At 36.4% G+C, this 26,531-nt stretch overlaps 1 protein-coding gene across 5 annotated transcripts in view; it reads left to right on the top strand.

The window, feature by feature from the left end:
- Window positions 1-26,531, top strand: part of Setd3 (SET domain containing 3) — a 397,353-nt gene that overhangs the window by 102,931 nt on the left and 267,891 nt on the right. For all 5 annotated transcript variants that reach the window (XM_090370760.1, XM_090370761.1, XM_090370757.1 and 2 more), the window contains exon 6: window positions 16,817-16,927. In XM_090370760.1, the coding sequence (XP_090226886.1) occupies window positions 16,817-16,927 (111 nt within the window). The remainder of the gene's footprint in view (window positions 1-16,816; window positions 16,928-26,531) is intronic.

Below are 26,531 nucleotides of genomic sequence, written 5' to 3'. Positions count from 1 at the left end.
GCACATAATTCATATCATATCTTAACACGAATATATATGCAGTGCGGCATGGTGCCTATTTTAGATGGCACTTGTAGCAAGTGCCTCACTTGCGCACCCTGCCTTCAGTCCTGAATCCACCTTTTCACTTTCTTGTGGCAAGTGCCTTGCTTGTACCCCCCAGTGTCGCCCTGAATCTACCTTTTCAATTTCTGCTCCTTCGATGATTATATCCCTTCTTGTGGCATACTTATTCATCATTACTTTTGTTTTAGCCATATTCATCTTTAGTCCAAAATCCTTACTAATCTGCATAATTGATTAAGATATTCTCCTAATTCTTTGGGATCATGGCTTAGGATCATCTGCAAATCTTAAATGGTTTAGGTACTTTCCATTCATATTGACTCCTTTCTGCAACCAGTTCAATCTTCTGAAAGCTTCAAGGGTAGTAGTAAACAACTTCGGAGATAGTGTCTCATTGTCGAACTCATTTCTCAGTTTTAAATTTGCTATTGCTTTTGCCTAGTCTAATGAAGGAGGGTAGCATTTTCATTTATTTTCTTCAAAATCATAATGTATAGGTTGTCTATGCCTTGTCTTTCCAGTGCCCGAAACATTGCCTTATGCTCTATGGAGTCAAATGCCTTTTCATAATGCACAAATGCCAGGCATAATGGCATTTATCAACCACTCTTTAGGAGAGAGAGAGTGGTTTTCCACTAAAGGAAAACCACTTTCTCCTAAATCTCTAATAAGGTGCTTACAGTAGAAGGTTGATCAGAGCCTATTGTCCGAATGTGGAATACAAAGTTGATTTGCCCACTGGCTATGGATACAAAGAAAGTAGGTGATAGTGTTGAATCCAGAGTGTTTGCACTGGGGGGGGGGGGGGGGGATAATGTAAACCGGGGGGGGTATGTATAGTAAATGTGTATATATTTTTATTTCATCTTTACAACATATGTATACGTTACAAACAAATCTGTGTATTTATGAATGTTGTAATAAGAGAAAACAAAATAGGAAACAAAAGGAAACATCTAAACATTAAGAGTAAGTTCAGAAAAACTACATTACTGGCAATAATCACAGTTTAATAATATGAAAATCACTGATTAAAATTCGCAAAAAAATCTTACAAATTATAATCAAACATACAAGTATTATAATAATCTTTTTCTTTGCGTATATATCAATTACTTCATTTATTAATTTTTCCGATAACTCATTCAGGGCTTCTAAGTGTATCTTCATGCAATATGGCAATATTACAGTACAGATACATATATATAATAAAAAGATAAAAAAAATGATTGTTTAAAGGAAAAATTAGCCACAAGTAGACTCTTGCCGTGAAAAAAACAAAGGAAATCTGAAAACCATAAAGTGAAACTGCCGATGATTGAAATAGTGGCTACAGTACACTCCTCTCTCTGCCCAGACATCGTTTAGCCTATTCCCCTGAAAGCCACCACAGGACACTTTCTAATTACAATAGCATCTGTCACTGAGGGACCAATTCAGGCGAACCTATAAACGTCCTGCCATCTGGTTGGTCTTGTTTGTGATATACAAAGAATTAGTCGCAAGTAGACTGTTTGTGTGAAACATTATCAAGAGATGGTTTGTGTGAAAATAAAGGGAATCATAAAATGAAACTGCTGACACTTGAAATAGTGGCTTTTAGTTACAATTTGTGCAGCCAGAAATATTGCCTATTTAATTATTTTGAAAGTTTCGTGTCTTTTGAATTTTGGTAATATATTTTGCCCTGTACCACCTAAATCTGCACACACTTAGTTGCTATGATTTTGTGTTGTGTTTATTTGGAAAAAAATTATTGAATTTGTGTTTTATGATTACAACATTATGTAAACTGATAATATGGTCCTTAAAGTGCATAGTAAGAAGAAAATTTTGATTTAAGTTAAACAAAAAATGTGGCGCAAATTTCAACATTTGAGGTCTTTGAATGAATATTAAAATAAAAATTACTATTTTTTGCGGTGGGGGGGGATTCATCAGGGTTACTCCCCCCTGTCACCCCCCCTGGATTCAACACCAGCTCGACTGACTTCTCGGTATGAGGGACAGTTACTTGGATAGATTTTACTTGTACCACTAAGTTGAAAATGTTAATCTCTATCTCTTAATTCATGCTCAGCAACAGCACTATTGCCTAAATTGCTTGAAGGCTAGAGGTGTGATCAATGCTTACCTAGTTAAGTCTCTCGTAATCCATTCGTTATATGGTAATCTTCTTAGTTCTGTGGAAACTGTGTTAAATATAATTACCAAGGGGAATTAAAAAAAAAAATTCGCTGAATAGAAAAATTCACTATAAAGAAGTTCGTTAAACAGAGGTCTGACTGTACTTATTATTTATTATGATTTTACCAATTATCAAAAAAGGTGAGTAGCCACGAATTTGCCAAGGGTGCCAAAAACCTAGCTACCCCTCTGCATAGTTCACCAGATTTAGCTTTATCTTTTTTTTTTACCCCACAAGTTGAACACCATCTTAAAAGGTTACAGACTCCAAATATCCAAAATGTTTATAAAAGTTGCAGATTTTGGAATCATTGTATTACTGTCAAGGAAACTATTTTAAAGCTAATGCATCCAAATGCATGATAAGCTTCATCACTTTCCAAATTTTACCTTTGACCTTTTTGATCATGACTTGTATAGAACAAAATACTATGTTGGCTTTCTAATTTTCAAATAGATTTAATTGATTATAATTTTGAATAATCAATAAAAATTTATTTTGCTTTATTGTGTCATTGTATGAATTAAAGCCACACTGGTATAAATGAAAATCTTACGTGTATTTGAAGTGCTTTCAACTTAGTAGCTCAGTGAATATTATATGATATGCATCACATTTTGCAGTGCTTTTGGACGAAACACGTGCAGAATTAGGTGATTATAGTAGCTTTATGAATATAGTTTATGTTAAAAAATTTAGAGGCATTAAGTATAATAATTTCTTCAGCTTTAACTGAAGTTACAATGAATTCAGTATTCAAAGATATTTTAAAATACTTTAAAAGCCTTCTTCAGTGCAAGACTGAGCCTACATGCCTCTGCAAAAAAGCCCATTGATAACTTCATTGGCTTCTAAATTGGCTTTCAAAAACAGTTACAGTGGAGCTGTAAACTTCTTTGAGATATATCAGGATATAAAAAGAAAAAAAAATAATAAGTTTAAGTTTAGCTAAACATATGAAATTAAAAATGTAAAAAATAAACATTTGCTTTTAGGCAACAAATACTTCTATAATTGTAAGTCGAGTAATTTATATTTAAAGAGTCAATCTAGTGCTTATATAAGAAAAAAAATCGGGGCTTGAGTAGAAGTTGTTTGTTTGTTATTTGGAGCATTAGCAACTAAGGCCATATTGCTCCGGGATATGCGGTGGTCATTCCCTGACCTTTTTCCGCATCCTCTGTATTTGGTGGTGACGGGCTCGAACCCTGGTCTAATCAAGAAGCGTGTGCTATGCACTGCTGCTCCTTCCCACCTGGCTACGGAGGCGCCTCTTGAGTAGAAGTGTATGAGCTAACCAATATATTATAAAATATTTTAATATAAAAGATATCTCTAAATACTAAATAACTATTATAGGTATACTGTATTTTATACATTTTATAAGTTAATCTATAATAGTACTACAAATAAGGTTAGGGAGGCCAAGGCTGCGTATGAGAAAAATTAGGCTTTATGGGAACAAATTTTTCATGTATGTGAATACAATGAATAAGAAAACTAATCAGATTCGACCCTTTGTGCACTGGGTGTGGGAAAGTCTCAGATAACCCAGCTGATTTTTTTGAATGAATTGAATAGGTACTTTGCATCGTCTTTCATCAGTAGAGACCGATGCAAAGTACCTTCGTGTTGAGAAGAGGTTGAATGAGTGAGGCTGAGCCATATGAAATTAGTGATGTCGTAATTATAGATGATTGTTTATTAGAAAAAGTTTTGAGCATAAAGGCAAGTAAGGCTCTGAGTTGATGGCATATACTCTGTAGTTTTGAGGGAGAGCACTAGGGAGTTTATTGAACCACTGAGGTTAATTATGAGGGCATCTTTGGACTGGGGGAGATTCCTTTGGATTGAAGAAGTGCCAATACATAAAGGAGATTCTAAGAGTGAAGTTGGTAACTACAGACCAGTTAGTCTGATTTCATTGATAGGAAAATTTTAGAGGCGGTGATTAAGAATGCAATCCAGAAACATTTACATATGTATGGCATTATGAAGGACACACACGACATGGCTTTGTTAAGAGAAAATTATGTTTAATTAACTTAGTAGGCTATTTTGACACAGTTACTCCTGCGCTGGATTTAGGGAACAATTTCAACGTAGTTTATTTGGATTTTAGCAAAGCATTTCACTCAGTCCCTCATGAGAGGTTACTGTATAAGCTTGAACAGGTTGGGATTGCTAGTAAGATTCTAAGATGGATTGCTAGGTGTCTGCAGGGCAGATGACAAGAGGGTTGTGATTAATGGATATTTTTCAGATTGGTGAAAAATGACATCAGGAGTTGGGTCCGTCAAGGATCAGTTCTTGGACACCATTGTTTCTCATTTTCATAAATGACATTGATGGAGGGATAGAAGGTATGATGTCAAATTTTGCAGACAATGTAGAGATTGGTATAGTCATTAATGATCGGTCTGACTTGAACAGACTTTAAAGGTGGTCAGAGAAGTGGCAGTTTTGTTTTAATGTTGCTAAGTGCAAGTTCTTACACTTGGGTAATAGCAAATAGTCTTTCACTTGGAGAATAGCAATAGTCTTACACTTGGGGGAATAACAGCCACACCAAAAAAGGAATCTCCCCCAAATAAATAATACACTTGGTGGGTTGAATTAAAAAATAGTGGAGGAGGAAAAGGATCTGAGAGTTACGAGACAGGCAGATATGAAGTTTTCTGAACAGTGTAAACAGGCAGCCAGGAAAGCCCATGTCGTCCCATTGATGATTTATTGACTGTTATTCTATAGAGATACGGAGGTCATAATCCCACTGTATAAGGCAATTGTAAGACCATATTTGGAATACTATGTTCAAGTATGGAGACCTCATCTGAAAAAAAGACACTGAGCTTCTTGAAAGGGTCTGAAGATGGGCAACTTGTATAATGAGATTGGCAAAAGGGTGACATATGAGGAAAAACTCTGATTATGTGGGTTACAGAGGTTGGCAACCAGGCACCTCAGAGGTGATCTGACTGAGGTTTATAAGGCTCTGAGAGGAGTTAGTAAAATGAATGTTCACTGTTTGCACTTTTTTTTTTTTTTTTTTTTTTTTTGCACCTTTGGGTTAGTCGGGTGCAGCTGAAATCTGACTTTCTAGATGTGGTATGTCAACATGGCACTCTCCTTTGCAGACCTTCCTTGTTTTGCAAACTATCTTCCTTACCCTGGAAATGGGTGGGCTCCCAATGCCAGGGCGATTCCCACTTCTTCTCACCCTTTGTTCTGCTGGAGGATGCCTTCTTTCCTCATCCTCCTCCTTGTTCCCACTTTGATTCCACTTCTCATACTATTTTCCCCACTCAATCTCACTTGGCACTTCCATAGCCAGGTGGGCAGGAGCAGCAGTGCGTAGCACACGCTTCTTGATTAGACCGGGGTTCAAGCCCATGACCACCAAATATAGAGGATGCGGAAAGGTCAGGGAATGACTATCACATATCCCCGGAGCAATATGGCCTTAGTTGCTAATGCTCCTAAAAACCAAATAACAAACAAACAACTCACTTTTTTATTTTTTTTTTTTGTTCTCTGTCAGGAAGCTCAGGTTACCACTGACAGAGAGCAGCCAGAATACTGTGGACAGCCTGGCTCACTCCCAGTTGTAATGGCAGGCAACGTGGAGTCCCACTAGGGGCTCTGTGGCTAAGAAGCCAGTACGCTGCGACAGATCTCAACACAAAACGTTTCACATACAACACACTACACTTTTTTTTTGGCTTTTACAGAGTTCTGTATACATCACAAGTGTACTGATTGCACAGATGTGGGGGACCACAGGTGGTGCCTTACCCAATAGAGAATTCTAGAACTCGGGGGCATAAATTCAAATTACAGGAGAAGAAGTTTAGACTAGACTGTAGGAAGTTTTCTTTTAGCCAGCAAGTCATTGATTGCTGGAGCAGGTTGCCTTCACAGGTAGTTAAGGCTGACAGTTTGAATAAATTCAAAGGTCAACTGGATAGTTACATATGTGTGTGTGGCAAGTCCATCAGGGGAAAAATAATAATAATAATAACTAGGAGGCTTCACCCCCTGCTCACTGCACTCGCTTTTTTTAATAAAATAAAATAAAATACTTACGGAAGCTTTCGACACTGTGTCTCTCTCTTCTTCAGCTATGAATACATAAATATGTTGCATATGGAAATCAAGAATGGTACCACATGGTCATTCTAGAATCTAGATAAACAAAGTGCGTCCACAAGGTTTATCTAGTATGATCGCACTAAAACAGAAGCTTGTTTTACAACAGTAAAGCAAGCTTTTGTTACATATTTTAGTATTTGTTACGTATTGCCATGTAATCCGCATCTCTCTTTTCCCATTGACTGAATAAATATCAGTAGGAGGAAAATTATTTTAATGCATAGAAAGTTAAAACCAACCAGCCCAACCATTTGGAAGTGTTTCCTGCACAACTTCACTAGTAAACACCCAGGAAGAAAGAAGCCAATGCATGAAGTGGAGCATCAAAATGAATACATTCATCATGTGAGCATACTACAAAGTAATGAAAACAGAGACAGACATGATAGTGTACAGTATGAAACTACATACTAAGTGATTGAAACAGTTTCCAACTATTAAGGTGATTGAACAGCAAATAGCAGATCAGAGATGGACCATCGTCAAGAAGAACTTGATGCCTCTTACAACATTGGAAAAGATCAAGCAGGATGTTGGCAACCAACTACAAACAACAACGAATAAAGAAAAAATTTAACCAGAACTAGAAGAGGAACAGCAGATGTAAGAACTATAACCTGGATCAGCTGAAGCAGAAACAGACAAGATCGCTATATCCAGAATAGAAGAGTGGAAGAATTAGTAGTAGTGGTATGTGATGCAAGAAAACAAGTGTATGAGCTTATGCAGCATCAGCCAAAAAAAAAAAAAAAAAAAATTAAAAAACAGTCCCCTCTAAATATTTGTCCAGTTCCTCCTTAAATTTATTTAACCTATCAACTTCCACAACAACAGATGGAAGTTTGTTCCAGCAATTAACCACCCGCTGGCTAAAGGCAAATTTCCGCACATCTATTCTACATCTGTCCTTTTTCAATTTATGCCCCCTTAGGTTCATAATCTGAACAAGTGGAAGAATCCCATTAGAATTCAGTGTGCTCAACCCATTCAAGGCCTTATACACCTCAATCAGATCACATCACAGGTGCCTAGTCTCCAGCTGCTGCAATTTGCAGAACTTAAGCCTCTCCTGGTAAGAGGATCCCTTCATTCCACTCACCAATCTTGTTGCCCTTCTCTGTACATGCTCAAGCAAATCTACATCCTTCCTAAAATGAAGCCTCCAGATCTGCACGCAGTACTCAAGGCGTGGCCTGACCATTGCCTTATACAGAGGGACAATCACCTCCTTTTACCTGCTAGCAAAATTCCTGTATATCGTTGACAACATCCCATGGCATGCCTTGGCAGCCTGTCTGCATTTCTCAGAAAACTTCATATCTGACTGCACAATTACTCCCGGGTCTTTTTCATTTTTTTACCACCTTAAGTGTAGTACCACACAGTTGGTACGTTTCTCTGGGGTTACTTCTACCCATATGCAGTACTTTGCATTTTTCAATGTTAAACTGCAGTTGCCACTTCTCAGCCCATCTGCCCAAATTTTCTAGATCCTGTTGCAGTAACACACTGCCATTACTTCATTAACAACCCTGCCAACCTTTGTATCATCTGCCAATTTCGATACTAAGCCTGATATAACTTCATCAATATAAGAAGAAGAAGAAGAAGAAGAAGAACTCTTTATTATATACAGAAAGCACATTGCTGTATACAACTCTCTTCACGGCTACAAGCCAGGGGTTGATAAATTCTCATTGATAAATATACAAAACAACAGTGGACCCAACACCGAACCCTGTGGGACTCTACTAATAACATTAGTCCATGAAGAGCAGCACCCATTGATTACTATCCTCTGTCTTCTCCCACTCAACCATCCTTTTATCCATTGTAGCAACTTACCCTTAATACCATTCTGCTCCAATTTGTGTGTGTTGTCTCCGAAGCCAGGTGGGAAGGAGCAGCAGTGCATAACACACGCTTCTTGGTTAGACCGGAGTTCGATCCCGTCACCACCAAATATGGAGGATGTGGAAAGGTCAGGGAATGACGACCACATATTCCCGGAGCAATATGACCTTAGTTGCTAATGCTCCTAAAAACCAAACAACAAACAAACAACAACAGCTTCAATTTGTACAGTAGTCTTCCATGTGCAACATTGTCAAAAGCTTTCCTGAAATCCAAGTATATGATATCAAAATTATTTTTTGCATCCAGTTCCTTTGTAACCACATCATAATAACCAATCAAATTTCCCAGACTTGACTTTTACTTAACAAACCCATGCTGCGGTGTCTGAATTATTGCTGCAGTCTTGTCTAGATGATCCTGCAATGCATCTTTAACCAGTGACTCCATTATTTTACCCGGAACAGAAGTTAAACTAACTGGTCTGTAATTACTCGTGTCACCCTTCGACCCCCCCTTTGTGAATTAGGGACACATTTGATTGGTGACTGGATAGATCCCATCCACCCTGGTGTCTTTCTTATGTTTAACTTCAACAATTTCTCCTCCACTTTGTTCTCAGTTATTACAAAATCATTAAGCACCCTATTACAATTTGATAACCTTGTGGCATTTTCAAACCTTAATAACTTCTCACATGTGAATGCAGATGGAAAATACTCATTCAGTTTGTTTGCTATCTGAGCAGGATCATCAACAGTCGAACCATCGATATCAACTGGACCAATCAGATTCATCCCCTTCCTTTTAGAGTTTATATAAGCAAAGAAATCCTTGCTGTTTTTCTTAGCATCCTTTGCCAAAGATTTCTCATAATCTGCCTTCATCTGCCTAACCTGCTTTGTGACTTGATTACAGACTAGCTTATATATATCATTGGCTTCTGTGTCGCCTGATAATTTATATACATCCTGTGGGGGGTGGAAATAAAGATGATGGATGATGATTGTTTATATATTTAGTTATTTATTTATTTATTGTTCTTATTTATTTATTTTTTTTTTCGTTTTGTTCCCTATTATGTGTTTGTCCACTTTATTCTTAGGCCGACCGGGCTAGCCGAGTGGGTAAAGTAACTGCCCGGCAACCCAAAGGTCGTGGGTTCGATTCCCGCCTCTGGCTTGGATCAAAGTACTGCAAAAACCTTGGGAGGTGCAATATGGCCACAGAAGCCGATGCGCCAACAACTACCAAATCAAAAATCAAAAAAAAAAACTTTATTCTTATTTCCCCCACTTACGCATCTGACTTTACTTCCTAGGAGAATTCCAGATTCGTGGGAACTTCTCAATTGTGTATAATTCCCTTCGGAAAGGCTGAGTGTTCAGGAATCACAAACAACACACACATTAATATATAACATGACATAGTTTATTTACACTTGTATATATTCAACAAAATATACTATTGAATAAAAAAACATAATATGCATACAAGGTTAAGTCATAAATGCATAAATTATTCTTATTTTAACAATCAGTATGCTAATTTCATCATTATACTCTGTGTCCTCACCATTCGGTTACAATACACTGAAGACCAATCTTAATTTTCCTAAAGTCTCTATTTGTTATTAGTCTTTCAGTTGGACCAACAATTCTTCATTAATACAAACACTATATTCAATTACCTATCTTTAAACATAATCAAAACTTCTCATAGGATTCAATTATCTGTCTTTAAAACATTCAAGGTTTTTTATATAGTTCAATTATCCTTCTAACATATTATAATCATCTGAACAACAATTTACTCTATTACTTATCTTTCGTTTCTCTTGCATTTTACAATAACCTTCTTGAATTAATTAAACTCTGTTAGTATATATATAATTTACTTAAGAGATAATTTATCTATCAAGTTACTTCTAGTGCTATCTCTGTTTTTCATTAATTAATCACTATACTGTTTCGCTAACAGTCCTTGTTAACTTACAGTACTTAATAATATCTCACCTACTTCTATCTTTTTTTCTTTCCTTTCCGGGGAGGTTCCAAGCTTTCCTGGCTCTCAGGGTACCTTCTGGGGATCTCTTTCATCAGCTACACCTGAATTTGCTACAGATGATTTTTAGGAACTGTTTGCTGCACTGGGACTGGTGTTCTTTCTCCACCTTATTCGGGCGACCATCCATTCGCTGCTTCCTTCCTACTCATAGAGCTACTAATTTCGCATTTTCGCTCCTTTCTCTTGAGCTACTGATTCTGCGGATTTCGCTCCCTTTCTCTCCACCTTCTTAAAACCTATCACAAGGAAAACTCATAGGGCATCTCGCACTAACCCCTTCTCCACTCCACTTTATTAAAGCTTATCACAAGGAAAACTCATAGGACATCTCACACTAACTCCTACTCCTCTCCACTTTATTAAAACTTATCACAAGGAAAAACTCATAGGGTGTTACCCTCGTTTTTCCGCTCCACCTATTAAGAACTTTTTCAAGAAGAAAACTTCCCCAGGGCGCTACCCTTCTCTTTTCCTGCCACGTCCAAACACTCAACTGTTAACTGACACATATTTCTTACCACAACAGAACCCTCAACTGTCCATGTTACTAACTCATTTTTACTTATATCGACGAAAATCTCGACTGCTGTGTCCACTAACTATTTCATTTTCCCTAGCACCAACAAAAACTCAACTTAGAATCCCACTAACTAATTTTCCTGAACACCCACATAACTCAACTCGGGGATCTGTGGCTAACTCATCTTTGCAAAACGCTCCCAAATTCTCAACTCTGTTTCTAACTCATCTTCCCAAAACACTCCCCAATTCTCAACTGTGTGTCTCTTCTCTCCCTGTTCACTCACTTTTTTTTATCTCCTTTTCTTTACCGCCTACATATGTCAAATTCGCCCTAGCTTTCTGTTTAACCAATCTTACTCATTTTATCAACTTTCTCTCTCTCTCTTCTTATTCGCTAATTTTTATCTTTCTCACGCTGATTCCTTGTTGCTCGATCTAACTTCTTATTTTAAGAAGTTTGTAAACTTTCTCAGGCTGTCAGTACCTTTGAATTCAGTTGCTTATAGTTATATTTTAGCAGACTAATTTCCCACGATCTATAAAATTTGCCATCACTGCCAGCCAGACAGACTTAAATCTAATTCCCAGCATTTGTTCCATCTTTACCACCTTATTATCCTCTTCATGTGTCACCGATTAAAGAAATGTCCCGACAACGCATGGTCCACCGCGCTATTGTTTACCAGAGTTGACCCTTCTACTAATAGCAGTTGCTACTAGTTTCTATTGTTTGGTTGGTTTGTGTGAGCTGAGAGTTGAGTGTCCCTAGGTTGCTAATAGCTTTTCACTTACTGCTCCCCTTGTATAGACGTTGTCTAAATTTAATCCCTTGGCTGATCTTAGTAATATTCTTGACGTATGGTTTCGCTCCCCCATATTGCCATATTATAAGTTTTACTTTAAACTAATCTCCCTCCTCCACAAAATATTATATTTGTAAGATTTTACATCTTACAATCCCATGCATTTTTCTTCTCTGCCACGAGTCTCATTAGTTCATTTGACAACCATTTAGGCCTAAACCTTGAACATTATTTCTTAATAGGTATGAAACGTTTAGCTTCCACTATTAATTCCTTGAATGCTTCCCACTTAGAATTTGCTCTTGGTAAAATCATCAGTTGGTCGTACACTATACAGAATTTAAAAACTGTCTGAGACCACTGTAGTCACCTTTACGGAAGCAAAAACCCTTTCCTTTACCCCTGATGGTAATTATATCTTTAAGTAAATCCCACATCAGTACACTGTGATCACTGCCACCTAATGGTTCCTTTATCTGCAAATTCTTAATACATGAATGATGACTGCTGATAACCAGATCAAGAGTATTACTCTCTCTGGTTGCCTCTCGAACATGCTGTTGCAGAAAACAATCATCCAATAAATCCACAAAAGTCTTACCAGTGTGCTAGTGACCAACCCATAAGTTCCAGTCTGTATCTGGGAAGTTAAAATACCCCATTATAAGACATTCTGATTTACTAGCCTACTCTATTTCTCTGTACAATTGTTCATTGTACTCATTCGAGTCATTAGGCCTATAACACACTCCTACTCTTATTTTTGCTTTTGCAGTGCTTATGTCACACCAAACTGACTCAACAGTGCACTGTTCATCTATATCAACTGGATGCACTTCTTTTGATTTTGTTTTTCTTAATTAACAGCATAACACCTCCTCCCTTCCTGTCCTGTCTATCCTTTCTGTACACATTGTACTCCCCAAATTCCAGTTCTGCATTCCTTATATCTGTGTGACACCACATCTCTCTGCTATCCCAACAATATCCATCTTTGATGTCTTGACCAACACTTCAAATTCATCTAATTTATTTAGTATACTTCTAACATTGGTATACATGCAAGTATACATGTACCTATTCTTATTATTAGTTACCCTAATACATCCCATATACCCACCTGTTTCACGATGACTGCCATCAGTCCCTGAAACCCCCAACACCCCTCGCTCCATGCTTCTGCTTATTCCGTAATATAAGTAGTGCAAGAATCACCTACACCTCTGCCTGGGGCTATTTTTAACCTTTTAGTCTGTGAATCCCCACAAGCTAGCTGTTTTCCGACCCACCTAACACTGCCTCGATAGCATCAGCAAATATTTTTGCAGCCTTTCCATTTTAGTGTATCCCGTCCCTGTAGAAGCAGTCTCTCTTTTTAACAAGCACAGACCAGGCTGAAAAAAAATTTTACCCCTCGAGGCTTGCACATTTCCTCCAGGGCCGAATTGATTGACAAGGCTATCATCATGTACTCTTCCTATCGTGTCTGGGCAGAATTGCAGACAGTTTCAAATTTAACCCTAATTCACAAATTTTTTGCAACATTGACCTATATTTGTAAATTGCCCTTAAGAGGACTGACAGTTTAAATAAATTCAAAAGTCAGTGTGAGGAGGGAAGCATATAATTTGTACAGTAGTCTTCCACGTGCAACATTGTCAAAAGCTTTCCTGAAATCCAAGTATATGATATCAAAATTATTTTTTTTCTAGTGCAGCAAAAGCCTGTATATGGTGATTGCAGTATATGGTGATTACTATTTATTTTTATAATTTTATTTTAGTATATAAAAGTTATAAAACTTTAATAATATCTTAAAATAATAATAATATTATAAAATATTTTGATGTATTATATTGTATATTAAATATATAATTAATATCAAATTAAATTTAAATATGTATATTAAATATATATTTAATATAGTTTATATTAAATATATATTTAATATAGTTTATATTAAATATATATAGTGGAACTACGAAAATTTGGCACAGTTATCACACAAGGGAGGAGGGGGAAATAGGTTAGCCAGAACTATTGAAAAAAAAAAAAAAAGCCACCAATGTGCTGGATTTATGCATTATGTTCTATTAATAATTTCTAGGCGCCAATTTCTTTTTGTTTCCTAGGCTGTATATCATTGTGACTGTACACTGAAAGGACCGAATTCATGGGATATCTGGCTCTTGGACAATGCGACACTATCACTCCTTTTGTTAGTGGATGAACCCACCACTTGGCAGGTACACTGTATCATTGCATTCGATGTCGGTAATTCAATGTCAGTAGGGATAAATGTCATGACTTAACAGATTTTGAAAGAGGGATGATAGTGGGTGCCTAACACATGGGGGTCAATCTATCGTGGAGATAGTACAGAAATTGCACTATTCCCATTGGACAGTATCAAGAGTGTATTGGGAATACACCATTTTCAGAATAACATCACATTGTGGACAGCGCTGTGGGCAGTAAAAGGTGGTGAATGAACGTGGCCATCGACTTCTGTCTCGCATTGTTTCAGCTAACTTGGGAACAACAGTGGCACAAATCACTGGTGACTTAAATGAGGGAGGTGCCAGAAACATCTCCATCAAGACCTTTAGGTGATCATTAGCTGCAATAGGCTATGGGAGCAGCCAACCCACCAGGGTCCCATTGCTAACACCAAGACACAGGACTCTACTCCTCAACTGGGCAAAAGAACATTGGCTCTGGACCTTGGATGATTGGAGACAGGTCTCCCGGACTGATGAGTCCTGTTTACAGTTATTTTGAGTGCACAGGAGGGTGCATATATCTGATGGAAACTGCACGAAGCTATGCACCCATCACATCAACAAGGAACTGTTAAGGCAGGGAGACTGTTGGTAATGGTCTGGGGCATGTTCAACTGGCATGCATTGGGACTTCTGGTATGATCCAGAAGTCCCAATGCATGCCAGTTGAACATGCCCCAGTTGAACAGTCCCAATGCATGCCAGTTGAACAGTTGCCTGGATCCTAATGATCCAGGTTATGTGTCCATCCTTGCAGACCATCTGCATCCCTTCATTGTCATTGTGCACCCACAGGGCAATGGACTCTTCCAGCAAACAGTGCATCTTCCCAAAGAGCCATGGTGACTAGACCATGGTTTGAAGAGCATTCCGCAGATTTTATCACTAGAGCAGGGGTTGGCCACCTGCGGCTCTTTAACTTTTAGCCCATGTGAAGCAAAGTTTGAAATGGAGACAGAGGACTTAAAGATCAAGGACGGGGAGTGGAAGACTAAAATGCCTTAAAACTGAAATTGAGGATTTGGAAAGGCAAAAGGCTGCCCTTGCAATTCTACATAAATGGATGCCGATAGATGAGTTGAAAACGCAAGACCAAATTGTGTTTTATGCATGGAGTTACTGGACAATTATATAAATTTGAAAATATTTGCGTTTGGACTTCTCTCAGTTTTTTGTTCGAATTTCTGCAGGCAAATATTTTGGAACTATATTAAACTATATTAAAAATGAATTGTATTAAAAATCAAGAAACTGTCTGAACAATGAGAGTCTCTCAGCATGCTTAATGAAAATTACAGCATATTTCCCTGATGTTGAGAGACTCGCTCAAGGAGTTCAGCAGAAAAAGTCACATTAATTAGAAATATTATTAATAAATAATATTTCAAAAAAAAATATATATATTTTTTAATGGAACACTTTCCTACTCTCCATTTCTTAAAAAAATCTCCCCCAACCCTCTACCCCAGCTTGAGCTGAGTGTGGCTCTTCAGATTCTCTCTCTTTTTTTTAATTAGATCAAAAATGGCTCTTCACTCAAAAAGGTTGCCGACCCCTGCACTAGAGGATATTTTATAGCTAATACACATCGACCATCACTAAGCCGGTTCCACCGCTAATTCAGACAATTTCTGCGAATGTAATTTCAAATTTCCTGGGTCAGTGCACCGACCTGCCGCTACTGTTTTGGTGGTGTTAGTTGCAGCATCAGCTGTTGGTGCAAACTTGTAAACACTGGCAAGCCATTCCTACTTGTTTTTCTGCATTTATTATTATAACCTGCTCACATTTAGCCCCAGCCATGGTTCCAGTGCATAAAGGAAGTGCTTCTCGTGGTGTAAAGTGCAAACACCGAACATTGTCCATAACAGATAAAGTTGAATTTCTGAAAAAAACTTGACAACGGTGTGTCTGCGAGAAGTTTAATTCTGCTTAGTTGTAAATTCCAGCGATTTCTCTCAGTTCCTCTTATTTTAGTCATTTTCTTTTAGCTATTCCTTTTTTAGATTTTTTTTTTACAACACACTTGTACAAATGCGGAAAAACACAACACAATATGATGGATAATACAGTGCACTAACGAACTTGTTTTCACAAAATCTCTAACAATAGTTTATTTTATTGCAATGTTTGCTGCGCGTGCAATAAACTAATCACAAACGACCTTCATATGCATGCTGTAATAGCATCACATGTATGTGGCCGACATGGCTTCCCAAGAAATAAAGTAACGTACTGAGCTACGTCGGTCACATATATGCGACACAAAAAAAACCTTTTTTTTTAATATTTTAAGTGAAAAAATGACAACACAGACATTACAATATTTATTTTAGAATTACTAATCAAATTATTTGCTAAATATTTTTTGGCCCCTGTTGAATTTTTTCTTAAACTAGCTTGGCAGTCAACGTGTTAAAGGTCGGAGAGGTGGTTAACTGTATGGATAAACTGTATGTGATAACCACTGATGATCCGGCACCCCACAGGTCCCAATGCTGCCGGATTAGTGATGTTTATGGGAGTACTTTTATTATTGACATATTGACCAAAATATTGTCACCAAATATTTAATAATTGAAATGAAACAAATTCTTTTCATTGCATTTATTTTATAAATTTTAAACTGTAAATAAATTGCTGTTACTTTTAGAATTGCCATTGCAAATAAATATTAAATATGTAGCGTTTATATAAAATTGTAATTTTCTCATACACTGAAATAAAAGAAATGCTTCTCAGTGCATTTATTGTATAAATTTTAAACTGTAAATAAATTGCTGTTAGTTTTGGATTTGCTTTTGTAATTAAATCTTAAATCTGTAGTCTTATATAAAATGTCATTCAATGTTTGAAAGTATGAATTATTTTTTCCTTCCCAGGGCCTTTAATTTACAAGGATCCTATCTTACAGCATATGCCCAATGTTGTCCTAGCCCTTCATTTATTAATGGAATACTGTGATTCCAATTCTTTTTGGTTTCCCTACATTTGTATCCTTACTAAAACCTATATAAATTCCTTCCAGATAATTTGGTCTGTAAAGTTATGAAAATTATAATAAAGTTTAGTCTCTACCACTTCCTAATTCAAAGCATTACCCTGATTTGAATGATGAAGATCATTTGTAATGATATATATGTTGGTGTGTTTAAGCTGGTTGTACATACAGTAGAACCCCTATAATCTGGACCCTGATGAGCCAGATTTTCTGTTAATCCGGACTGGATTTTCAGTCAGGAAAAATTCTACCTATCGAAAAAAAAAAAAAAATTCTGTTCACTAACTTTTTGGGAGGGGGTTTAAAATTTAAAACAGTAAAAAAGATAAGCAATCAATAACAAAGAACACCACATGCACAAATTGCAACTAACATGATACATGCAAGTGAGAATGGAGTAACAATTTATGAAACTTAAGAAATAGGAATGAAGAGAACATTCTGAAAATTTATTTGTTTTTGATATGATTGAAGATTTCATGGAAGGGGAAACACATTTCACCATAAAACATGTAAAAACCCACCGAATTCCAGCTGTCAGTATTACTGCAAATTCAATAACATCATGTTTACTACCGTTTATAATAGATTGCACTAACAGAAAAGCCTAATAAACAGGACTGCTAATTGTTTTATGCTTGTTATCTCCAGAAATCTGACTAGACTGCAATTATCTCTGACCACGTGGTATGGGCAGAGATAATTGTAGAGTAATCCTGAGTGCTGGCCTGTTCAGTTAACAGTTGCAGCTAGCATTGTCCACATGCACACCTTACCTCAGTTCTTTAATGTGTTTCTATTTATTTTTTGGTAGTTTTGGGTTAACAGAAGATGGCAACAAAAAGAGTGTTACCGTGTCGATGGAACAAAAACTGAACACACTTTTTCGCATTGATAAGGGGGAAAGTTTAAAAAAGATCGCTCTCAATATAGGGGTGGCAAAACAAACCGTTTCAGATTGAAAAAAAATAAATAGGAAAGCAACTGAACTTTTGTGCATAAATGATGGCCAAAAATGGCCTAGGAAATAGAGCTACCATTAAGCAGGCAAAAAATGAAAATTTGGACGAGGCCTTATACATTTGGTTTTGTCAAGAACGAGAGCAAAGGGGGGGGGGGTCCTTTTTCAAGGGCTCTTAGCCTTAACAAAAAAGTTAGGTGACCCGTCTTTTACTGTGAGTTTGGGGTGGTTATCAAGGTAGAAGGAGCATCATGGAATTAGAAAACTTGGAATTACAGGTGAAAGTCTTTCTGGTGATTGTGTTGCAAGTGAAGAATTTAAAGTATGGTTTCTCAAGTTTATTGGTGAAGAAAGTTTAGTTCCATCCCAAATTTTTAATGCTGACAAGACTGGTTTATTTTTCAAAATGTTACCCAAAAAAACACTTGGAAGGACATAAATCGAGTAAGTAAAGAGTGAGATTGCTTTTGTGCAGTAACGTGTCTGGGAATTTAAAGTTACTACTGTTAGTCATAGGAAAATCTGCTAAGCCCCATGCTCTTAAAAATGTGAACTTAAATGCTCTCCCAGCTAAGTACACATCACAAAAATCAGCTTGGATGAGCTCAGCTTTTTTTAAAGATAGGTTTTTCATCTTGTTTGTTCCCTTAATTAAAAAAAATATTTAAGGGATCAAGGACTGGAAGAAAAAGCAGTTTTATTCATTGATAATGTTCCAACCCACCCAGCAGAAGAACAACTGAGATCTGGCAACATCTTTGTAAAATTTTTGCCACCCAACATTATTGCACTATTACAGCCTATGGATCAAGGAGTTATAGAGGCTGTGAAGTGACGGTACAGAAAGAAGTTGATAATCTCATTGTTAGAACAACAAGAGGTGCTTGAAGAAAAGTCAAACTTTATGAACTTTCTTAAAAATGTCAACATAAAAACAGTAATTTATTTTTCTGCTGCAGCTTGGGAGACTACCCTTATCAAATGCTGGAAAAAACTTTGGCCTGATGTTCCGATAGAAAGATCTGAGGAGGAAAAGGATATTTCTTCGGATCTTGATGATGACAAGGGTGATAATGATTTTGTTCGGTTATTTCAACATCTAGGGGGTTGTTCAGACGTAACAAATGAAGATATTGCCCCACGGATAATGTGTGATTATGATCTAGGACATCAGATCCTCACTGAGGAAGACATCATGCAAGCATGCTCATCATCATCATTGCAAGCTAATGAAGGAGACAACTCGGATGATGAAGTGTGTGAGGAAAACAACTGGCGCGAGCCACACTGAAGCAACCAGAATGTTGGAGAATCTACTGATTTATTTCAAGAGACAGGATGATACATCAGCTGGTGTGCTTCTGACCTTGAAGCAGTTGTGAGATCGTGCAGCCTGAAAGTGAGTTTCAAAATTAAATCAAAAAACATCGAGGACTATTTCAAATAAACTCCTCGAAAATAGTTATTTGTTTTGTGTTGTAATATTTTGGTGTATAATTTTGTGTAATATAATGTTCTGCATTAAAACTTTATTGCTCTGTACAGTGTTTTGCTTACTTACCATATTCTTTTACATTTTATAATTTTTACTTTAAAATATTGTTTTATTAATTTAATATAAAAACCAATTTAGTTAATTTTGTTATTTAGTAACTTTAAATAAAAACTAGTACGTTCAAGATAGCATTCCGGTTAATCCGGACTTTCACTAATCTGGACCAAGTGTGGTCCCATCAAGTCAGGATTAATGGGGGTTCTACTGTATATGGAATATATATATGAAATTACAATGGGGGTCTAATAATCCAGTATCCATGAAACTGGAGCAGTACTAGATTATCAGGTATTTTAGATAATTGGATGTTTATCTAAAAATAGTTACAAAATCTAGTTGTCAAATTTTTGTTTTGTCTGTATACTATTTAATGTTTTATCCAGCTAATATTGCTTTATATATTAAAATATACATAACTGTAAATTACAAAGATAAAATCAATAGTGACACAACCTTCAGTGTTTCAGTTGTTTTGTTTGCTCTCTAATTTCATATGTAGTAGAAGAACTGACACCTGAGTGGACTATGAAGTTTGACAACTAGACATTCAAGGGGAAATCTGATTCAGGTGTATAAATCTCTGAATGGATTGAATAAAACAAATGAGGAAAGTCTGTTCTCACTTGGTGTGAGAAAACCAAGGAGCACAAATATAAAATTCCAGGGCATGACAAAAGATTGGATCCCATGAAGTTCACTAGTGGGTTTAACGTTATGTTTTTGTTAAGTTGCTTCCCACTGTGGCAGAGGCAGTTAAATTCAAAATAGAATGGGAATAGTATGAATATTCTGTTTTATTTTATAATTTTTGTTATTATTTTTATTTATTTTTGGCTGAATCAGAAAAAAATTGCTTCTTTGCATCATTTGACTTTACTAATATCCATTCAACTCTGATGATATTGTTTTTTTAACATATTTGTATACAAAGTGCCTAAAGTCCTTGTGCTCTTTAAAACTGCAGTAATTTAGGTTATACATGAGGTTATAAAAACCATCTGTAAAATACATTGGAAAGGCACTTTATTCTAGTTTTTATGCACAAAAATAATTACTTAATCTACTCTAATTTTGTTTTTTTAATATTTTCAGATAATGTACCTACAAGATATAGCTTCAGTAGAGGAGAAAGTGAACGGTGTTCACTGGCTATCAGAGCTTAAGTCCATATCAGAAATGAAAAGAAAATTTGACACATTATGCACTGCACAGAAATTAAATTTTAGACTGGATGACGAAGTTTAAAAAAACTGGTTTTGTTAACAATAATCTGCAAACTGGAAAGTCCCAATTAAATGGGGAGATTGTGGTGTCTGTCGAGGAAGCTTTTCAGCAAACCACAAAAATCACTTTCATCCAGTAGGTTTTTTTTTTTGGTAGTTGTTGGTGCATCGGCTTCTGTGGCCATAATGCACCTCCCAAGGTTTTTGCAGTACTTTGATCCAAGCCCAAGGCGGGATTCGAACCTGCGACCTTTGGGTTGCTAGGCAGGTACTTTACCCACCCGGCTAGCTATCCATCCATCCATCCAGTAGTAGCAAAGTGCTAACTTAACCTTTCATGGTCAACTGTCTGCAAGACATCCTTATGCTTCTTCAAAATGTTCTACCCAGGTAATGGTAGCTGAATCAAAGTGAGTCTAAGAATTTCTGGGATATGCTTTGCAATTAGCTGGACAGCAGTACAGGTAAGGCTTTGGAACATTGTGTGGATTAGCAGATGCAGCTATGAATGGTAATATGAACTGGGAAGAACATGAAGGAACTGGTGTGTTCCTGGTGATATCATACAGTAATCATCACTTCCTTATTCATGCCCAATGATAAGGTTCCACAAGGAATCTAGAAATGTCACTGAATTGAATGTTCTCTTTATACTCAGCACAAACTGAGTCAGAGGAGGCTACAACTAATCATTTTGATAATGAATATAATTATTACTGTATCTAACAGTCACATGGGCTTGAGCCGCAGTCAACTAAAGTGGATGTGCAACTACACTCCTGCACTCTATTAAGTAGGATCTGTGGTGTAATAAAGGTCTACATGAATGTATTCTAGGTTATTATTCAACTGTATGAAGCAGTGGTTATGTCATGTCTAGAACACTGCATATGAAAGTTCAGATTTTTCAGCTTGCATACCACGCAAAGCAGCCAAGAACATGCAAAATATAAAACATATTTTGTCTACCGACAAAATATTTTATATATATATTGTAGATGTTACATCATTTTGGCACTATTGATACCAATGGCATTTTTCAGTCTGAAATTATACATAAAATTACTTCATATAATTAAAAAAAAAAATAGTGGCTCCTCTTTTTAAATTAATTGACAGTGTTTCTAGGATATCAGCATATTACTGACATAAGCATATTATTGATTTCAGCATGTTATTGTTAATAGTATGTCGAAGTCAGCAGATTGACAGTGAATTCATTAGATTAATGGATATTTTTAAAGCATTAGTCACACAAACGACGAACGCATATATACCATTAAAAAAAAATATAGCACAAAAAGGATACCCAGAACGATGAATACAGAGCTGGTCAGTCTAACAGAGTACAAAAAGATCATGGGAAAGTTTCAGAGCAATGAAAATTACTGAGGGCTCTAACAGTTACAAGTTGATCCGTAGTAGTAACACAGAAAAAGCTTAGGTTTGACAAAGGCTGAGTGTGAGAAAACACTCTCTAATAGAGCATAGAACAGAGATGAGTTTTTAATGTATGTGAATAAAAATGAATTACACTGGACCCTTGTGTAATAGGTTTGGACAACCCAGCTGATGTTACTGATGAATCGAACAGTACTTTGCATTGATCTTTACAAACGAAAAGCCCTTCATAGTGAGTAGAGGCTATATGAGTAAGACTGAGCAGTATGAAATTAGTATTATTGCAATTACAGATGATTGTTTATTAGAAAAAACTTTCAAGCATAAAGGTAATTAAGGCTCCAGGAGTTAATGGTACATACCCAGTGATTTTGAGTGAAGTGGCGAGAGAGTGCATCGAACCACTAAGGCACCATGAAGGCATCATTGGACTCTAGAGATTCCTACTGGAGAGGTACCAATGCATTACCAATACATAAAGGCAGTTCTAAGAGTGAATTAGGTAGTTACAGACTGGTCAGTCTGTCAGTGGTAGGGAAAATCATGGAGAGAATGATTAAGATACAGAACAGACATTTAGATAGAAACAGTGTTCTGAAGGATACACAGCACAATTTTTTTTTTTTTTTTTTTTTATGGGAAAATCATCATCAGCCATTTTCAATAAACTATAGGATGAAGGCCTCTCCAGAAACTTTCCAGTTCCTTCTGTTTTGTGCAATGACCACCCATTTACTATCTACGAACTCGTGAATTTCATCTGTCCATCTCCTTTGTTGCCTTCCGAGTTTTCTTTAACTCTTGGGTACCATTCTGTTATTTTCTTAGTCCATCTGTCATCACTTTTTCGAGCTGTGTGCCCTGCCCAAGACCATTTCAGTTGTTTAGTTTTTATAAGAATGTCCTTTTTTTGCGTTTGCTGCCTAATCCATGTGTTTCTCTTCTTATCTAACAGTCTGATTTCTACTATAATTCGTTCCATTCTCTGCTGTGTAGTTTTCAGCTTCTCTTCCACTCTTTTGGTGAGGGCCCAAGTTTCACTTCCATAAGTCACGGTGGGAGTATACGTTGGTTCATTATTTTATGTTTCAGACAAATTGAGATATTGCTCCTCAGTATGTGACTATGTTTCCTAAATGCTATTCATCCAAAATTTATTCTTCCCTTGACTTCCAGCCATTTATCATTATTACAGCTAATGATAATTATATTTCAATTACTGCTCCTTCAAAGATTATATTCCTTTCCATGGCATACTTGTGATTGTGAGAAAAATCCATATATTTCTTTACATCTCTGTAAAATGTACATCTTCACTTTTGTTTTATCCATATTCATCTTTAGTCCGAAATCCTTACTAACTCTGCATAACTGATTAAGATAGTCTCCTAATTCTTTGGGATCATGGCTTAGGATCATCTGCAAATCTTAAATGGTTTAGGTACTTTACATTCACATTTACTCCTTTCTGTGACCAGTCCAATCTTCTGAAAGCTTCTTCAAAGGCAGCAGTAAACAACTTCAAAGATAGTATCTCTTTGTTGAACTCCTTTCTCAATTTTAAATTTGCTAATGTCTTTGTCTAGTCTAATAAAGAAGGTAGCATTCTCATATATTTTCTTCAAAATCATAATGTATGGAGTGTCTATGCCTTGTCTTTCCAGTGCCTGAAACGTTGCCTTATGCTGTATGGAGTCAAATGCCTTTTCATAATCCCCAAATGCCGGACATAGTGTTTTATATTCATTGGCTTTATCCATTAGCTGCGATATTATGTGACAGTGATCCATAGTTGAGAATCCTGTCCTAAAGTCAACTTGCTCTTTCAGTTGATTCACGTCACTATTCTTTCTAATCTGTTAGTAATAACCCTTGTGAAAAACTTGGACAACAAGCTAATTGGTCTATAATTTCCAATTTCTGATTAATCTCCTTTCTTATGCAGCAAAATTATGATTGCGTTATTCCACTCCTTAGGCGTCACATCTTTCCTAATGTACTTTGTGAAGAGTCTTGCCAGTTTCTGTGTTGTCTCCTCCTCCCAATTTTAACAATTCTTTCCTTTACCAATTCCAAAATTTCCTGTAGTTTCCTTTTCTGCACTGTTTTGTCTCTTTCCAACATTAGCATTGAAGTCTCCCATAGTGAGTTTTCTGTTCATCTAGAAGTCTCAATTTTGGTTTACATTTCTTTAATCTCTTCATCATCATGGCTTGATGTTGGTGGGAAAATCATGTTTAAATAACTTAGTTAGCTACTCACTTAGTTACTCATGAACTGGATATAGGAAATAATTTAAATATTGTTTATCTAGATTTTAGCAAAGCATTTGACTCATTCTCTCATGAGAAGTTACTCTATGAGCTGGAACATGTTGGGATCATGGGTAAGATTTTTATGATGGATTGCAGGGTGGCTGCATGACAGGAAGCAGAGTTTGTGATTAACTGTTACTCTTCAGATTGGTCTAATGTTAGAAGTGGGGCCTCCCTAGGATTTTTTCTGATTTTTATAAATGATATTGACAAAGGGATAGAGGGTGTAATATCAAATTTTGCAAAAGGTCACAACTTTTTTTTTTTTTTTTAAGAATATATCGAGAGAAGTTTGTTTGGCTGCTCTCTTTTCACTGTAAATTGCTCTGTAGCAAGCATAGGTTTTGAATATTACATTGTAATATGTAATGAATATAATGAATATTACATTGTAATTAGTAATACGTTACTTGATGCTGTATTTCAGGCTTGGGACTGTTTCCTTAAATGTTTAAAGGCATCACTTATCTGTTTTGTTGTTATGGCACCACGTTATGATTAACTCTTTTGAACTGCTGTGTGATCATCTGACTTCCTTTGCTTGTTTAGGAAGACAAGGGCTTCATTGGCGAGTTTCTGGGAATGAGAGGAATGCAGTTTCTGAACACTGTATTCTTGTATGTCCGGCTGCAGTTGACCAACCTTCTCCAGATCATTTTGGCCAGAAATAATTTCTGTCCACAGTTTTTTCCAGGCTTTATTAAGGTAATATACTTTAACCTCCTTCTGAATCTTTGATATTCTCCACTACTTCCAGATCATTCAGTCCTTTCCAAAAGTAAGTCAGGTAATATGTCTTAAAAAAAAAAGTCACTCTTTTTTGTTTTCCTACTGGCTACAGCAGTGATGTGTAGGAGGGCAAGAGCATGGCTTTGATGTGAGGTCTGCAACTGTGAATGTAAGGATGTCCAGGAGTAACAGCACTTTAATGTAATGACTGGTTGTTCTGCTGACAACAACTGAGCAGTCAGCAAAAGGAAGTCTGTAAACCATTCCTCAAAAAAGGGCCTCACTTATCCAAACTCTTGGATTGGATATCCAGATGCCTGGAAGTCTCCATTTGACCTGAGCCTGAGTGATCTGGGGTTTTCAGCATAATAAACAAACAAGGGCTTCACCTGGAACTAACTTATAATATTTGAACCAAGAAAAGGGATTAGTTTGTTCTTTTTGATTTAAAACCTTTTTTTTTGTCTTCTTCCTGGTTGATATAGATTTTTGAAGGCATCTTCTTCAGAAAAGGCTCATCTCATCAACACTAAAGATTTTCCTAGAACAGTAACAGAGCTTTTCAATGATTTCTGCCAGTCTTTGGAAACTTTTCAGCTGCATGTTCACCAGAACTAGCACTTCACCTTGATATTATGCAAGCTATACCTGGTTTATGCTTTGAAATGTATAAACCATCTCTTACTTGCACTAAAACTTTCATCCTTAGATCCTTCTCCATGGGACAGCAGAAGACCAACCTGGTCTTCTGCTGCACCAAAAAGACTCAAAGCCGTAGTCAATTGACACGGTTTAAAGGTACATGTCATTTCATTTGGTATCGATAAAAGTCTCTGTAGCTCAACCGCAAATCCTGCACATTTTTTTATGATTGTTGATTGCATTGTAGCTGCAATTTAATTTAAACACTAATTCTGGAATTTTCTTTAAGAATTGTTTGCACAGTTGAGTTGCATTAGCAAGAAATCAATCAGAGCAAATATTTCCAATTTCAGACTTCATATATTTCTCTGAGTGTTATTGCTTTAGTCTTCACTTTTATATTTCGTTACAACAACATTACTTGAAATTGACCTTTTCTTTTATCCAACATTTTTAAGAATGATATATAAAATAAAACCTGCACAAACGTTTAGCACCGGAGCTTCCAGGAAGAAAACTGAATAAATAACATTCAATACTACATTGTATTGTATTAATGCATTACATGTTTGCATGTCAAGTTTCCATGTGAAAAATTTTTTTCAATTATGCGTTGCATTTTCCTTGTATTACAATAGAAACAGAAAATAACTTGCTGTACAGTAACTTATAAAACAGTTAATGCCAATAGCTTTATTCATCCAAATTCCCTTTCTTGCCAGTTAGCATTAACATTAGTAAAGGCACATGATGCAAGAAAGCAAGCATAT

The sequence above is a fragment of the Mastigoproctus giganteus genome, chromosome 3 (assembly GCF_048544385.1).
Source record: "Mastigoproctus giganteus isolate SK-2022 chromosome 3, ASM4854438v1, whole genome shotgun sequence".
In the NCBI taxonomy this organism is placed as follows: Eukaryota; Metazoa; Arthropoda; class Arachnida; order Uropygi; family Thelyphonidae; genus Mastigoproctus; species Mastigoproctus giganteus.
The sequence above is the reverse complement of the archived record's forward strand: the minus strand, read 5'-3'. Positions and strand labels throughout refer to the sequence as shown.